The following is a 17,707-nucleotide window of genomic DNA, read 5'->3' on the forward strand; positions in this document are numbered from 1 at the left end:
TTCCTATGGCAACCAATCACTTGTACTTTATGAAAGATTAGGTTGTAAGTAGTTAAACCTCGACAGCAGGTTTGAAAAAAAAATAAGTATTTTTTTTCCTGAATTATTGGTCCTCTCATTCAAGCTTACAATTTTATACGTATGTCAAAAAAAGATTTCTGCTTGTAGTTTCACAGGGAAGGGAAAATGCCATGCTTCTTTGTCCTTTTTTTAATTACAGTATCTAAGAAGATTTAATCAGGAATCAACCCCCCCCTACATTCTATAAGTTTTATTGCTTTTTGTTGTGTGTGTATCTTCAAGTCAGTACTGGCTCCTGACAGCTGCCTGGATAGGTCCCTCCAGGTTTCTTGGGAAGATTTTCAGACATGGTTTACTATTGCTGCTTCCTAGAACTGAGAGGCAGTGACTGGTCCCAGATCTCCTAACAGGCGTCATGCTTCAGCATGATTAGAACTCGTGGTCTTTCAGGTTCTGGCCTGATGCTTAACTATTTCAATTTGTTCAATGTTTTTCTAGGACCCATTTCAAATCATACTTCTGACTATGTGCTTATTCTTTCTAAATTGTTGAATGTATCTGTTCACTCTTTCATATTAGGAAGCATAATGTTGAGCATGAATATTTTCACACTTTTTCCACACATTCTCTCAGAATGTGATATATTGCTTCACAGAATATAAAGAAAGCAAACGGATAGCTCTAATGCTTGATGAATAATGCTATCTGATGTTCATACAAAAATCATTCCCACACTGTAAGAGGCAGGAATTCCCTGCTTTTATGTCACATATTGTCTTTGGATTTTGTACACAATCCAACATATCTCTATTTATGGCTGTGCATGTCCATAGCGATTATTGTTAAATGTGCTACTGTTTATTAGGGACTTGACCTTCACAGTACTAGGTGTACTATATATGAATTGTAGAAATACAGATGATCACTAGATGGCAGTGAAGAAATATAAAACTAACTCTTTGTTCCTCTTTAATGGTCATCCAAATTTTTGCAACTCAGAAAGGCCTAATTTTATAGAGAGTATCTGAGAATAAAAAGTTCTTGACAATCCATGTAATAAGTGAAACTGATTTGATGGATATGGATGGATATGGATATGATCATCTGCAAGTAAACAAGATAAAATAAAATGGAAAAAATTCTGTGGGTTCTATGATAACTTCCCTCATCTAAACTATTTGAGGCAATGCTACCCCTTCATTGGCATGAAGATGGGGTCAAAGGGAAGTTAACTTTTACAGCCAGACAGCAAAATCTGGCTGAGCATCTTTGAAGTCATTGAAGGTAAAAGAACGTGATCTCCGTCGAAGAGCTGAACAGCCTAAAGGTCTGCCATGAAGTAAGTCTAAGTAAAGGTTGGACTTTAAGAAGCGCGGATAACTGTCTTGTTCCATCAAGGCATAAATTTTGTTCTGTGCAGCATCAAATGTGTTTTGTGTTGGATGAACCATATTCTGATTTACAGAGACTTTGGTATTAAAATCAAGGTTGACCTAGAGAAAAACAAGTAAACATTTGATAAAGTGGATGATTATTGGTTATTCTCAATCTTTCTGTATAAGGTATTGACTTCCTAACCTATGAATTCTTACCCAAGTATTGTAAAGAAATCTTCTACATTCACATTTTATGAGAAGCATGGGGATATTGTGATGGGGATATTGTCAGACTCACACACACTGAAGTTTCAGTAATGAGTCCTCAGGGAGTCATATGTTTCATAGTCTTGTGTCAATTGGCTACCTATTATAAACACCTGCCTGCAACACCTTGACAAGCTGGGTCTTTGCCTGGGATCACATGGCAGTTCCAACATACTATAGACAAGTGCAACAATCTGCATTCTATATACTCTGAGGCACTTTCTGGAAATCAAATTTAAAGTGCTGAGCATTCATATGACAAGCATGTTCAACAAAACTGAAGGGATGCATCATAGATTTTCAGTGACAAGAAGTGTGTGTTCAAATTTCTTTTTTTAAAAAAAACAAAACAAAAAACTGAACAGAGCACAGTAAAGCATTGACAATGTTCATCACTTATTTAGTAGGATTTAGAATGGATATCTTCCCAGCCATGCTAACGTTATATTATTTCTGAAAGATGAATAGGGTTAGTTTTAATCTTTGTCAATCTTTACAGGGAGGGGGAAAAAGTTTCTTTCCATAACTTAGTTTGTTCAATTTATATGACCACCCACTTGATTGGAATGCTCTAATTAATTGCACAAATCATAATAGTTTCCTAGACATATTTTGACATGCTATGTAGCTGCTTTCCTTTCATGAATACGTGAAACAATGATAGACATTTGATAGTTAACTATAAATGAAATCTAAGCCAATACATGGAGTGTATGTGCATATTTATTTACCATTACATATAATTAATATGCAATCCTTAACTCTTGCCTTTTAAACAAATCTGTAATCAATTTTTTTTAATCTGCTTATAGCATTACAGTTATTATTCTGAATGCTGTTCTTAAATTGGTGATTTGTTTTATTCATTTGTCTTATCTGAAATCTTGCCAATGTGTTAGTAATAACTTGTATGTACTAATAATCGCACCAGTAATTATTGCTTCAGAAAACTTATGAAGAATAATTCTTATACAATACAAGTAGCAATAAAAATAGGGAGATAAAGTTCTCAGCAAGTGAGTATTTTCACTCTTTATTCCTGTTTCACTTCTGGGATACTCTTGTGGCAGCATGTGCTATAATCTTAACCTTTTTCAATGATGGATTCATTCCAAATGACATTAAACAGTATAAAGCACAATGCTATTGCAAATTTTCTCAGAAATAAGTTTCACTGTGTGCAGTGGTTTTTGTTGGGAGGAAGGGTTGAGAACTGGGGTGGAGGTCAGAAAAGTCAAGGGGACATGTCATGGACATTATTTTGACATCCTCTCCGTGCAGACAAAATCTTTAAGGATTTAAAAGACCAATTGTGTTTAACTATTTTCACTGTACCTCTTTTGGTGATTCTCTTTCAATGAATGTCTCATAAATTGTCTTTGCTTTGAGTAGATGTTGGGAGGCATCTTTGCTTTTCTTATACTCTTCACATGCCATCCAAAACTCAATGTTCTCTTCACTAAACTCGCTTCTCAAAAACTTGATGAATGCATCTAAGCCACCTACGAATAAACAACATGTAATCAAAGAAACATCAAATAAAACACAACAACATTTTCTCACTAACCATTTTTAGATTATTTTTAGTTAACTCTCTCCGTAAATTTTGTTATTTTTGTAAAGTTAGTCCTGGAACCATAACTGTGGTTTGTGTGGTAAAGGATAAGCAAAAGTAATGTCCCAAACTTTCACTGTGTGGAAGTTCATTTTGAATAAACCAGAAAAGCTTTCAGCAGAATCAGAGCTTAATTTGAGAAAAGTGCAGGCAATATTCAGATTAAAAACATCTCTAATTTAAAGACAAATCTTAGATGTGAATGGGCTGCCTGTTACTAAAAATGGCAGGTGGCATTCTCCTTCAATGTGACAAAGTGCTAAAGCTCTTCATTTCTCATATACAAGCCTGTTTTCAGTAATTTTCAGGGGTTCCTGAAAGTATTGTGCAGTTTCAACACTTCATCAGCTTGAGGAAGGACAATGCTGTGCACCAGTTTTAGTAATAGGTAGTCGGTTTGTAAGTACAAGTTCTCATATAAATATAAATTTAGGTTAGAGATAGAGGTGGAGAACAGAACTGCTTCTTAACTTGAAGACTTCCTGTAATTAGGTATGCCATATTCTTTCCAACGTGCCCCTTGTTTGGTCTAAGAAAGGCAGATTAGACTATTTAGTTCAATGTCAGTTTCACCTGGATTCATTTATATATTAATTATATATGCATATTCATTTGTAATTTCAAAAACATCCAGCTTGAGTCATATTTAAATATATATTTCTAAATGTAGTTTATTGAAACAAAGGCATTTCATATGCACCATTAATGTTACTGAATTTAGAATTGCACCACAATCCACAAATGTACTTCAATAGTCACATTGACTGCAGATTTGATTGTCTCTTTAGATACTGGCTCTAGATAATATTTTGACTATAGGATTTGGTTCCACTTATATTAGTGGATGAGAACCACTTTAATGCAGTGATTAAGGCATCAGGCTAGAAACTAGGAGACTATGAGTTCTAGTCCCATTTAGACATGAAGCCAGCTGGGTGTCCTGAGCCAGTCATTCTCTTTCAGCCCTAGGAAGGAAGCAATGGCAAACCATTTTTGAAAGGCCTTGCCAAGGTAACTGCAGGGACTTGTCCAGGCAGTCTCTGAGACTCAGTCACAGTTGAATGGAAGAAAAAAGTAATAGAAATACTATTGAAAATACTTCATAGACTTTTAGCTGATCTATCTCAAGAAGGATCTTAGCAAATATGAAAAAAAATAGATATTGGCAACAAAATAAAAGAACTGTAAAATGCGAAGAACCGCATTTCAGTCAAGTCTTATTCTTACATTTACTTTATTGCTTCTTATCACCAGTTATCTTTAGTTTTTATTACAATGTTTTATCATAAAGTTTACTTTAGTATAGCACAGTGCTTAAGTGTGTTTTATCACTCTTAATCCAATACACAGCTATTTTTATATACCAACAGTCATGCTATCCTATATTTTATAGAAAATCTTAATATAAATTGCAGACATGGAGCAATGTCTTAAAATGAATAGATTGTTTAGAACAGAGGTCCCCAACCTTTTGGGCACCAGGGACCGGTTCCGTGGAGAGAGATTTTCCCACGGAACGGAGAATGCATGGTTTTGTGTGCTGCCTGCATCCCGCGGATGGGGCTTTGCTTGTTTGTGTGGACCAGTTGCTGGCATGCTGCAGCCCAGTACCAGTCCATGGACCGGGGGTTGGGGACCCCTGATTTAAAATACAGAATATAGTGCATACAACGCCTGTATAAAAAGTGCACAAACACATGTTAAGGGTTCACATTTTTCAGTGCCATGGAAAGAAAACTTCTGGGAAGTGGGGAACCTAAACAGTTAGTCTTTGCCCAAAGATAGCAATGACACAAAACTTGGCCATCTTTCTGGAGGTTTCTATTGGGTTATCAGCAAAAAGAAATAATATTTTCTTCTGCTCTGACCCAATGGAGTTTATATATATATTGATCCTACCAGTCCAAACATATGCACATTGCAATGGGCATAAGTCAAGTGTTAACTCAAAAGTTGCTTGTATGCTGATTAACTCGTTTGCAGTGCTACTTTTTAAAGCTAGATTTCACCAGGTTGCTCAAAACTCTGTTTGAGGCCCAGCAAGACAGCTTTTAGGTAATGCATATTGAACAATGGGCCAGCAAAAGATCACTAGACATGGTAATGTATAATATTATAACGATATTAAATAAGCACTGCAGGCATATTTAGAAACTATAACTTAATGTACAATTACTGAGAATAATTGAAAGCTGCAGCATGGAAGACTCAACTAGAATATTGAGTCTAGATAAGGGAAAGGAAGATGATTGGTCTGTTGACTGATGATGTCACAATCAACAGCCATTTTCATTGAGTGATTTTTCCCCCCTTAATTGAACTTCAAAAATTGTATGACTTTTTGCTTCATTTTCAATGGTATACTCAACTTCGGATTAAAAAAACCCCAAATAAATTTGCTTGTAATATTTATATCCTAATTATAATTGATAGAATAGCTAGAAGTTCATATCTATCTTACTAGTCACAAGCTCCATTACATAATTGTTTATTGTGCATTACATAATATATTTAATATTAATATTCATATTTAATAAAATATTCACTTCTTCCTTCAATAATATTCTCCACTATTGAAGCTTCAGTACTTCTAAGCTTTTGCAGTAGTGATCAAAATTCAGAGCCATTTTTCACAGCAATCTGGCAGTCAAACTTAATAGACTTCTTCACTTTACACATGGTTAATCCTTCATCACAGAAGACTAATAATGAAAATATATTTTGTGTGAAAAAAAATTGAGCCTTCTTGTAAAATGAAAGAGAATGTTGAACTGTAATGAAGCATAATGCTAGTGGAAAACATTGATACCAACCTTTGTGAGAAATCAGCTGGTCAAAAGATTCAGCCCATTTTTTTACAGCTTCAGGGGACTCACTACACAAGATAAAAACAGAGGCATCACCTGTTTGTGTGCACACTTGCAGATTTTCCTAACATATTTTATCTCCTGTTATTTTCAGTCTGTCATGTTTCTAATGGTATTGAAAAGGGAAAAAAGCTTCAAAAAGCTGATCTGATTTCACTGATGTTTTTCCTATTAAATTATGAAAATAATCAATGTATTGAAAAGAAGTGTTGTCTTCTGAGTAATTTTATTGTACATCCTTAATCTTTTTAAATAAGTAAATACGTGTTTGACACCTTTATTATTTTAAAATAAATCCATAAACGGAGCATTTTGTTTGTGTGTGTGTATGTGTGGGGAGGGGTCAATGATCTTTGAAATGGTTTTGCACAAAAAAGCTTGGGAATGAAAGAGAAGTGTTCATACTGAGATGTGGTTTCAAACACTGCCGAAGACACTATGACCACAAGCTATTTTTAACATTACACAGGAAGCTTCATGGTATTCAGAAAGAAGGATGCAATATCAGTGCTGCCGTGACATAAGCACGCAATTTGTGCACAGCAAAATAATGACTTTTTCACCAAATGCCATGCTATTTTGGAAGGACTTATTTTTAATTTAGGAGATGAGAAAGAAGGTTGCTTTTCTTTTTCTTTTCTTTTTTTAAAAAAGCCAACTATGTCAAATTGTCCATGGCGGTCACTGGTCTTTGACACTGTAGCTCACTGAAAGGTACACCAAAAAGTCTCAATCATTCTTCTGCTAAAAAATTTGGGAAGTGACCTTTTCAAGTACGTGCTGGACTGCTTTCACAAAGTTTGATTTTAGATGGGTTATAATATGTGGCAACAGCCCTGGAGAAGTGTGCAAAATAAATTAATTTAGACAATTTACAGAGGGAAACCAATAAGGAGGAGATAAATACAATAGCAGGCAAGCTTGATAACCTAGCTGAGACAAAGCAGATTACCATTTGCAACCTTTTCAGCTGATTTCTGACAAGCAAAGTCAGTAGGGAGCTGGATTGTCTTAGTTACTGCTTGACTTGTTTAACAACTGCTGTGATTCACTTAACAACTATAGTAAAAAAGCACATAAAATAGGGTAAGATTCCCTTAACAACTGCCTTATGTAGCAATGAAAATGCTGATGCCAATTTTGGTTGTAAGTGGTTGTAAGTAACTCTGTGTCTTTTTAAACAGAAATCAGAAGCTGTTTTCACAAATATTTATCCATTTTATAGATGGGGGAAACTTAGGTTGAAAGTAGTCTTCAGAATGTCAATGAACCTATAGCTAAAAACATACACATATAAAAAGCAGATTTCATGTAGATACATACACTGAGAAAAATATCCAAAGAACATGTGACAATTTTAGAACATACCAGAACTTCCCAGTCAGAATGCTGGGTGGAAAATGCTTTGAGTTGAAGTCCAGCCATCATAAAGTGGCTGAGGCTGAGAAACACTATATTAAGGAAATTGTTCTCTAATATTTACCATTTTTATGAAGGACACACAGAAAAGAAAGAAAGAAACAGAACACAAGATGTCACAAAATCAGACTAAACAACAGAGCAAAAAGGATTGTGGGAAGATGTGGTTCCTGCAAAAAAAAAAATAGCCTATAAAAAAAATTCTTATAAGAATTCCATTAAGAATTTCAAAAATTGCATAAGATCTTATAAAAATCATACAGGCATATATCGTGTTTGACTGGACCATCACTAAGCTGCACAATGGTGCAAAAGAACTGAAAGATGTTCCTAATCTCTATCAAAAAGTGATCATGAGGTATCATATTAATACTCTGCTGACATTCTCTTGTTGTTGGTAGTTGCGAAGTCGTGTCCGACCCATCGCGACCCCATGGACAACGTTCCTCCTCCTCTACCATTTCTGGAGTCCATTTAAGCTCACACCTACTGCTTCAGTGACTCCATCCAGCCACCTCATTCTCTGTCATACCCTTCTTCTATTGCCCTCAATCTTTCCCAGCATTAGGCTCTTCTCCAGTGAGTCCTTCCTTCTCATTAGGTGGCCAAAGTACTTGAGTTTCAACTTCAGGATCTGGCCTTCTAAAGAACAGTCAGGGTTGATCTCCTCTAGGACTGACCGGTTTGATTGCCTTGCAGTCCTACTTCCCCTCAAATGTTTCAGTTCTTCACTTTTTCTATTTTTGCCCTTTTTTTGCTTGCAAGTTCCTTTAGCATTTGGGGGTTGGGTTTTTGAACATCTTTCATTGTAGCAAGGTGATACTAAAAGTTGTTGAATATGCCCTCCCTATGCCAACTTGCTTTAGTGTAGCCATGCCAGCCCCTTGCCAGAGAGTCCCTTGTGATTTAAACCTGTGATTTAGTTTTTTTTAAAAAAAATCCTCAACGATCATCTTATTAAAATAAGCAGAAGCAAAATCTATATCTTACTTATGAAACATTTTTATAAAATTTTCTCAGTAGAAAAACGAAACAAAACAATGCTATTTCCTGTTAAACTGAAGGAGAGAGGCAGAGCACTACTTCCTATGATTTAGAGTTGCATGATGGGCTTCAAATTCTGGGAGTTGAAGTCCACACATCTTAAAATCACTAAAGTTGAGAAAACACTGATTGTCAACGATGGCATAATCAAAACAACATGTAAGACAGGCATGCAAGAGATGTGCTGAATTAAATATGACTCCTTCTTTAGCGTAGTCTTTTTAATTTATATAACAAGTCTCACCTTGATGCTTTCGCTAGTTTTTCAAATTTGTCAAAATTCATATTTGGGTGCAATTCAGACTTATGCAAAAGACTTAGCCGGTTCCTCTTTTTAAGAGACCTACAAGAAAATGAAAGTTACTGTGGGTAAGATTTTTAAACATTTCTCTGTTGCCAGCTCAGAGTGCTCTGTAAAGCTCATTGCTTCCCTTTCACATATGATTCCCATAAATGTTGATGTTATTTTCCCATTTGCTAGAGAGAATAATAGATTTCTTACTGACACCTCTGAATATATTTGCACAGAATCATCTGCATAGGGTAAATGAACATCTTTTCATGTTGATAGTCTTTCCCGTTTACTTTGGTGACAAGAGCAGGAGGGACTAGAGAGGGAGGAAGGAATAGGCTTAATCTTAGTGAAACTAGGCTGAGATTATAAGCCTTCTGATACTGCGCTGTTTAAAAATCAGATAACAAAAGAGGAAATGCAATAGCTGAAATAATTAAAATGAAACATATTTCATGATGCATTCAGCGAAATTTAGTTGGTATATCGCTGCCACAGAAAGTGCTGCCTTCTTTGATAATGTCGAATGATGCAAATGGGGTGATGATGTGATATTATAATGGCTTTCCTTCCCTGTGTTCTGATTCCTTGGTTGCCATATCATAGGATTTGTGCAAGTAGATGCTATCACTTCAAGAGACAAGAACAAAATGGAGTTGGAGCTTTCAGCCCAAACCACCCATCCATTAAAACTAGCATTAGGACTTTTTTTCTTTTCTTGCACCACTATTTTTTGTAATGCTTTCTTGTGAGCATTAACTCCTGTTGACTGTCTGGACAAGCCCCCTGAGTTTCCCTTGAGTAGATTTTGCAGATTTTGTCATTGCCTGCTTTGTAGAACTGAGAGAAGGTGATATGCCATGGTCATCCAGCTGGCTTCATACTTAAGATGGGACCAGAACTCACGGTCTCCCAGTTTTTAACCTGGTGTTTAACCTTAGCTCTCTTGCACCATATTACTTGTATTGTATTTTAGTTACTATAATGAATATAAAGAAAAAGGATTAATGTATGCATAGGTGCATACATCTGTTTTTATGGAAACATTTGGCATCTAGTAGCATCCTTGACCTACAAAATGAAAGTGCAAAAAACTAAACCTCAATTACATTTAATCTGATGACATTTTCAAACATTTCACCCTTCTTTTTCATTATAAATAGCAAAGTTTTCTGGATACCATAGCCAAAGTTTTGAGAGTTGAATACAGGTTGTATAGTACATCCTGGTTCTCTCCAAATATAACCATGCAGCTTGAGAATCTCCTAGATGGCATCAAATCTGGCTTATTTATTTAACAAATTTATATGACCGCCCATCTAAGCAATGAAACTCTGAAGAGTGAACAGTGGATAAAAAAGCAATGCAAATTCAAATCCAATGTGGGGGGGGGGATCAGGTTTTCATGGCTTTCTTGAAGGTTGGCAAGTCAGGATTATCTCGGGGGGAGGGGGAGATACTGTTTTATAACATGGAACATAGAAGTGGCCTTGATGGAAATATTCAGAATCTGTTACAAAAAGAAAAAAAAAGGCAGAGGTATTCCTTAAGTTTTAGGAAGAGACTCAAGGGAGGAGCCACTCCCTGAATCACTAAGGTATGAGTGGGTCAAAAAGCACAATCAGGCTTACAAGATTCTGTCCATAGAGTGTATCACAATGAAGCTTGGTTCTAGTCTAGGACCTGTGGTGGCACAGTGGTTAGAATACAGTATTGCAGGCAATCTCTGCCCACAGCCTAGAGTTGGATCATGAACTCTAGGTTGATTCAGCCTTCCAGCCTTCCAAGGTCAGTAAAATGAGGGCCCAGATTATTGAGGCAATACCCTGACTCTGTAAACAGCTTAGACAGTGTAAATCATTCAGAGAGTGCTATAAAGCACTATGGAATGGTACATAAGTCTAAGTGCTATTGCTATTTTATGGAGTTTGTTTCCTGATGTGGACAACCTCAAAGGGCTGAAAATAAGGCAGACACCATGGCAGAGAAGGCATGCTTCGTAGGTTGACATTGGTCACCCAGGGGACTCAGAACATGCCAACCTGATAGATCTGGATAGACCACCAAAGATAGGCAATCCTGCACATGTGTAGGAAAACAATTAGCTTTATGTACATAATACCCAATATGACACTTTACAAACTACAATTTAAAAAAACTGAGAACCTGGAAATGTATTTTGTAAGTCTACAACCGATATTAATTATTTACACATTTACACCAGTCTAGCATAGCAATGTTTTGTGTGTGTGTGTGTGTGTGTGTGTGTGTGTGTTTTCAAGTATTATTGCTAAACATCACAAGACTGACGTTTGTCTACTACTTTGCGTATATGGCTTCTTTGTATGTATTCAAATCAACATACATATAATCAAGAAACCACTTCCTCACTTTCCAGTATTAAAGCTATGAGTATTGTGTTTACATAAACAAAAATGTACCAGCTATCAGCTGTGCCCAGTACGGAAGTGTTAGCAGGCTTGCAGGAAATCCAAAATTTGCAAGAGTGCAAACATTTAAAGGGGGGAAAATGACTAAAAGAGAATTGGTATGATGATATCATGAAGTTTAAATATGCGCCCCAGGCATGGAATAATGAAAATTACTGGAATCTTGAACAGAGAATATTTGCATAGCAATTATGTTGCAGGTTTCATTTGCCATTCTGTGCTGACATTCTAGGATCTGTAAAGATGATTCCATTTTGGCATACCCTTTTAATGTGAGTAGCCACACACAAGCAAGCCTTGGTAATAACCGGACTACTCTAAGGCACTGCTGTAAATGACTGCTTTTTTTTCTCTTGTTTTCTTTCTTGTTTTTCTTTGAAGATATTTCGCTTCTCATCCAAGAAGTTTCTTCATCTCTGACTGGATGGTGGGGAATGGAAAGATGCAAAGAGTATAAATCTTTCCATTCCCCACCATCCAATCAGACTTGAAGAAGCTTCTTGGATGAGAAGCGAAAAGTCTTCAAAGAAAAACAAGAAAGTCTAGTTGCCTTCTGAAAAAGCATCTTTGAGAGTGAGGAAAGAAGCAAAGCTTTAGAACCACTGAATCCTGTCCATCACTACAGTTTGCAAGGGAGGTATAGGGCAGCATCATACAATAAAATAGTTTGGCAGGCAAGGAAACATCATCATGTATTGGGTTTAGGTATTTGAAAAAAAGAACAATGCTCAGTTGCCCTGCAGGATTTCAGAGCAGCACTTAACAAAAAGAAAATAAAAGAATATTGGAGGATCATTAAATTAAATTAAATTAACTAAATTAAATTATTTCTTAATTGTGTTTCAAAGAACTGTCCCTTCAATAGGCAGAAGTTCTCCTTTACACATTTTTAGTATTGTTGGCAGTCAGAAAAGGGACTAGTGTTCTGAGACAGGATTCTTTAGCAAATACGCATGATTGAAGTTGGATTTAATCAAGACAGGGAATGTTGTTTTGTGCTTAAAGGACACCTTGATTTGAGTTGATAACTTTAACTCTTACCAATGTTAACATCCATATTTTTTATTTTGGGAGAGGTATGATTGTGGGTGTGTGGGCAGGTACTGAGTCATGCTTAGACCTGATATTATGATAGCTGTGTGGATAGATCTTTAGTTCTGATCATGAATTAGCTAAACTTCTTTAATTTTGACTTCAAAAGGAGGAACACATATCTCCATATACTGAATTCTGATCTCAGTGATTTGGAACCGTTTCAATTGTTACTGCATTGTTTTATTTTGCTTTTGGTTAGAGAGATATACTGGCCTCTTTATAGAACAACTTCTGAGACAACTAACTGAATTGCTTGGGTTTGCTTGAAAAAACATGGTTCTTTTTTTCTTTCATATTTCTATTGAAACATTTTCTACTAAGCATTCTAAATAAATAAATAACATTCAGATTTTAACAGACCCTTACAATAGTATGCTTTTCTGTGGATTGGCAACACCCCCCCAAACCCATAAAATACACATATATTTGCAAAGATTTTCACTCCGTGCTATGCATTTGACCAAATATGCACCAGTTTCTGCATTTGTCAACATTTTTTACCTGCAATAAGAAATGGTAATTTTTGCACTACTGTAGACTCCTCACTACATCTTGATTTATTTTATTTTTTTTGAGGGGAGGGAGTAAGGATTGAATAAAGCTTGCACTGAAACAAGAACACACTCTTATCTTCCCTGTAGCTGCAAAAGGCTCAATGGAATACATTCCCTTCCTCACTATTTCTTCTCCATTACTTTGAACTGTAGGTCAGTACTCGCCTCTTACACTTCTGGCCTTCTCTCTCCTTTTCAAAGCTACATCCTGCATGCAATTTCTGCCCTGAGCAGGGGAATGCAGTCTGGACTCAGGTATTTTGTTGTTTTTCACACTAAGCAAGAAAGTCACAAAATAAAGTACATTCAAAACCAAACCCCTTAGTCTCTTACCTGCCTCCTGTGTCTGGCTTTGCCCCTTCTCTGTTCAAGGATTTCATGATTTTACAGAGAGATTTCACTCTTGATGCCGAGTTGAGCTGAGAGGACAAAACCAGCGGGTTCTCCATTTTGCATGTAAGCACTCCAACAGATTATATCTCCCTCTGATCTTTTTTCAGTTGCACGTTGATAAAACCTCAAGGACTGGATTGCTCTTTCTTATGTTGCACTTACTTTGAATCTTGATTTGGCATGGGTTATTCAGTTTGTGAGATGTTCCCCACTAAGGTCCTAGCTGCTGTGATAAGCACACGTGACCTTTTAGAGAAGTTATTTTCTTTTTTTCCACCCAGAAGTCATTTCTTCAAAAGAGAGATTAGAAATGGGCTTATGTTTTGCAAGTTGGAAAGATAAACATAGGCCTTCCCCCAACTTGTGGTTGTAACTTGTGGTTAGCAGATATGAATGCGATATTTGGTCAAACAAGATGGCCTTTAGCACACTATACTGAGAACTAAACAAAACCAGCCACACAGAACAGCAAAAGGGAAAATTGATATGATTTCCTCTTATTACAGTTCTTTTTAAAAAAAAAAAAAAACAAAAAAAAACCAGAACTTAAAATAGCCTAAAGTGCTGCAAGTAGTTGTTCAGTCAGGCACTGGTGAAGAGGCATATTAACTTCAGCTGGGCTGTTTTGAGTGTTTTTTTTTAAAACTATTTCATTTATTTCATAGACATCCAGACCTACTCCTAAGAGGTTAAGAACTCTGTGAAGGAGGTTAGATTGAATGGCAAAACACAAGTGACCCTTGGATGGTGAATTTTTGATCGACAGTCTTTCATCAATAATTTTCAAATCAAAGTCTGGCTTTTACATATATTTCCTTCAAGCACATATTGTACCCACTTAATATGACCTACAACTATCATTCTTTATCCTGTCTGAATAACAGCTCTAGAAAATGTCACCAGAATTTGAGTCACAAACTTTGTTGTTGATTTTTACAGTTACTTTAGAACTACATGAGCTGGAAACCGTGTAGTATGAAACCCAGCTTTGAAAAGTTTGTATGTCAGAAATTGCATTTTGTGTTGAACCTCAGAATCCTGTTTCACATCCTATAATTTCTAACTATGCACAGAAACATTTAGTAAAAACGAACACATCTTACAGACATGCATATTTCATCTCTCTATTTTAACATTCTAACATTCTAACTTTTCTCACATGGTTCTTTTCTTAATTAATATAACATTTGCACAGAAGATATGTATATTCCTCAATTCCTATGAAACAGAACTGGTCCAACAGCATCTGATTTTTATGTCTAAACAATGTGAAGAGCCTCTATTTTATTAATCCATTTAAGTTGGTTTGTATTTTAATGCTTGTTTATGATATATAATAAAAGTATACTACCAATTGTCTTGTTTTAAGATTAAATATAAACAAATCTGCTTTCTGCTCAGGGCAGAAGTAGCATGCAGAATAGAGCTTTGAAAAGAAGAAAGAAGTCCAGAAATCTAAGAGGCTAGCACGGACTTAACAGTTCAAAGTAGGTCCATAGTACTTTTGCAGATTTTACTCAGAATTCTATTTTGTTCCACAATAAGCTGCATGGTTGTTTGTTTGTTTGTTTGTTTGTTTGTTTTAATTAAAACACTTCTTCTAAAACACGTTAATATATATATATATATAACATAGCTTGGAAAAGACAGATATTTTATTTTGCAAGTACACAATTGTGTACTTGCAAAATAAAATATCTGTCTTTTCCAAGCTATGTTATTTAAATGTGCATTTAAATCAGGGGTCCCCAATCTTGATCCATGGACCAGTACCAGTCCGCAGCATGCCATAAACTGGTCCTTGCAAACAAGCAAAGCCCCATCCGCAGTATGCAGGCAGCATGTAAAACCACACCCCCTTTGGTCCGCAAAAAAACCCCTCTCTCCATGGAACCAGTCCCTGGTGCCCAAAGGGTTGGGGACCTCTGATTTAAATAATTGAAATAGACCAAACAACCTTTAGATTATCTATTGAATGGGTTGTGAATATTGGAGTAGATCTGTAATATGATGGCAACTATTACTAGTTGCTTAAATTAGTATCGTTAGTATGCAGTGCAAATGTGCACTGTTTCCCCAAAGACCTATGGAGTTCCTTTCATTATAAGCTAAATATACAAGTGAAGTGAAGGATAAGAGGAGAGACTAATGAGGTTGAATGAGACAAAGAAAACCCAAGCCCATTTCAGAAATAACAATGTTTAATTCCAGGAAGACAGAAAATAATCTCAGGAAAGAAGAAATAAAGAAAGAGAGAATTTCCAAGAAGAAGCAAAAATGAAAAAAAGAATAAGGGGGAAAATGTAAATAATAAATGCAATTAGTCCAATTAGTATTAATGTTACTGAAGAAAGCACATACACTGCTTTACTTTCTATCACAGTCTAGCCCAGGCCCAGTCCTACAGAAAAGTGAAGCAACTGTCTTAACCATCAGATGCTGGCGACCACAGGTCATTCCATCTGAGCCTCTGAATAACAAAATAACAAAGTTGGAAGGGACCTTGGAGGTCTTCTACTCCAAAGCCCTGCCCAAGCAGGGGACCCTATACCATTACAGAAAAATGGCTGTCCAGTCTCTTCTTAAAAGTCTCCAGTGATGGAACATCCACAACTTCTGGAGGCAAGCCATTCCATTCGTTAATTGTTCTCACTGTTAGAAAATTTCTCCTTAGTTCTATGTTGCATCTCTCCTTAATTAGTTTCTATCTATTGTTTCTTGTCTTGCCTTCTGGTGCTTTGGAAAATAGAAAATCCTGCTCTAACTAGGAGCATAAAGCCTCACAGCCAGCCCTGCACTTACATTGTCTGTATGTGTGCTGAAAAACCATATCACATTGTTAGTTAAGTAACAAAATTAAAACACCAGCACAACTGTGCGTAAGGCAGAGGAAGGTATCACCTTATTCCTTGCTTCTGATAGGACAATCTCTTATACTGGCCTCCTTTTTGCATGCAAAAATATGGATTTGTACAGGCTGACCTTCTTGTTTACACCATCATTTTGTATGTTTGTATGTTTACAAATGTTTTATTTTCTTCTCATTCATTTTCTTTAACAAAACAATATTGATTAATTGGATTTTTAAAAGGTAAGATCCATATATTCTGGCTTCATATGCCTTTGCCTGATATTATCTTAGATCGTTGGGAGACTAAGAAGCTTTTTAAGAGGACCTTAATAAAAGCAATACCTAGGATGGCTGAGTGAAATCACTTCCTTTTAGGCAAAACACTAAATATATTCAGGCACCCTGCTTCATTATCTTGCTTCTTGTCTATTTGCTGGGAAATGTGGATTAGAGGGATTTTGTTTATTTATTTATTTACTAAAAGGCACCACTCCAGGTGGTGCGTGCTATCGTTTACACCATATGCAAATATTTTCATTATTCTCATACATGAAATATAATTTTTAAAATTCAACACTGATTACTTGTCATTGTTATGAGAATTTTCTCATACATATTAATATAGTGATATAGTAGTACTAAAACCACATCAGAACCAGGCTTGCTCAGGGATGAGAATGACATCATCTTGAGCTACTGAGTGCCTCCCTCCCTATCACAGGAAGTCCAAGAGAGCAGCAGTCCCCTACACCAGGCAGACCGACTGCCCACACTCCCTCTGCATTGATGCTGCCCTGAATCCAGGCACAGCTGGGCATACTCTGGCCCATGTGTGTGTGAGTGGTTTGCAGCTTCTTCCCCATGGCAGAAATAAATCTTTGGACAGCAAATATTTTTGCTGTATCCAGGAAAGCCTTTGCACAGAGTCTAGGTATTAGAAATTCTCTTTTATTCTATAAAAAATGTAGCAGAGGATTATTATATAGCCATACATATTGGTAGCAGAGGATGGTTATACCTAGTCAAACAGATCAAATAAAATGTACAGTGTACAGTCATCATGGGCCTTGCTACTTAACAGTTTTACCTGTCACAGGAAAAACTCTCCTCAAAACAAAAGGAACCACAGATTATAACCATACATGCAAACTAAACACTGCCATCTACTGGCTGAATAATTCTGACAGTTATTGCAATGCAAAATACATTCTAACATGTATTCCAATACTAGGGTGTCCTTCTTCAGCAAGAGTTTGGACTAGAAAACCTCCAAGGTTTCTTTAAACCCTGTTATTCTATGTTCTATATTTTAAGATACCACATCACCTTTGTTATGTTAACAGATTGCCTCCCATCGACCGGTACGCTCCCACAGAGCGGGCCTCCTCAGGGTGCCGTCGGCCAAACAGTGTCAGCTGGCGACCCCCAGGGGGAGGGCCTTCTCTGTGGGAGCCCCCACCCTA

At 36.4% G+C, this 17,707-nt stretch overlaps 1 protein-coding gene across 1 annotated transcript; it reads right to left on the reverse strand.

The window, feature by feature from the left end:
* Positions 1-1,151: 1,151 nt before the first annotated feature.
* Positions 1,152-13,891, reverse strand: RGS18 (regulator of G protein signaling 18). Its single transcript, XM_029284627.1, has 5 exons — positions 13,334-13,891; positions 8,854-8,952; positions 6,093-6,154; positions 3,000-3,166; positions 1,152-1,514 (listed from the first exon to the last, which is right to left on the reverse strand). The coding sequence occupies exons 1-5, from the start codon at positions 13,447-13,449 to the stop codon at positions 1,257-1,259; spliced, it is 702 nt and encodes a 233-aa protein (XP_029140460.1). The 5' UTR covers positions 13,450-13,891; the 3' UTR covers positions 1,152-1,256.
* Positions 13,892-17,707: the final 3,816 nt, after the last annotated feature.

Source organism: Protobothrops mucrosquamatus, unplaced genomic scaffold (genome assembly GCF_001527695.2).
Source record: "Protobothrops mucrosquamatus isolate PMUCROS unplaced genomic scaffold, P.Mucros_1.0 scaffold774, whole genome shotgun sequence".
In the NCBI taxonomy this organism is placed as follows: domain Eukaryota; kingdom Metazoa; phylum Chordata; class Lepidosauria; order Squamata; family Viperidae; genus Protobothrops; species Protobothrops mucrosquamatus.

Excerpts from the sequence above, each read along its gene's own strand:
- RGS18 (XM_029284627.1), bottom strand. The coding sequence starts at position 13,449 with ATGGAGAACCCGCTGGTTTTGTCCTCTCAGCTCAACTCGGCATCAAGA. Across the intron at positions 6,155-8,853 it reads AAACTAGCGAAAGCATCAAG|TGAGTCCCCTGAAGCTGTAA; the intron begins GTGAGACTTGTT and ends TATCTTGTGTAG. Across the intron at positions 1,515-2,999 it reads AAAGAGAATCACCAAAAGAG|GTCAACCTTGATTTTAATAC; the intron begins GTACAGTGAAAA and ends GTTTTTCTCTAG.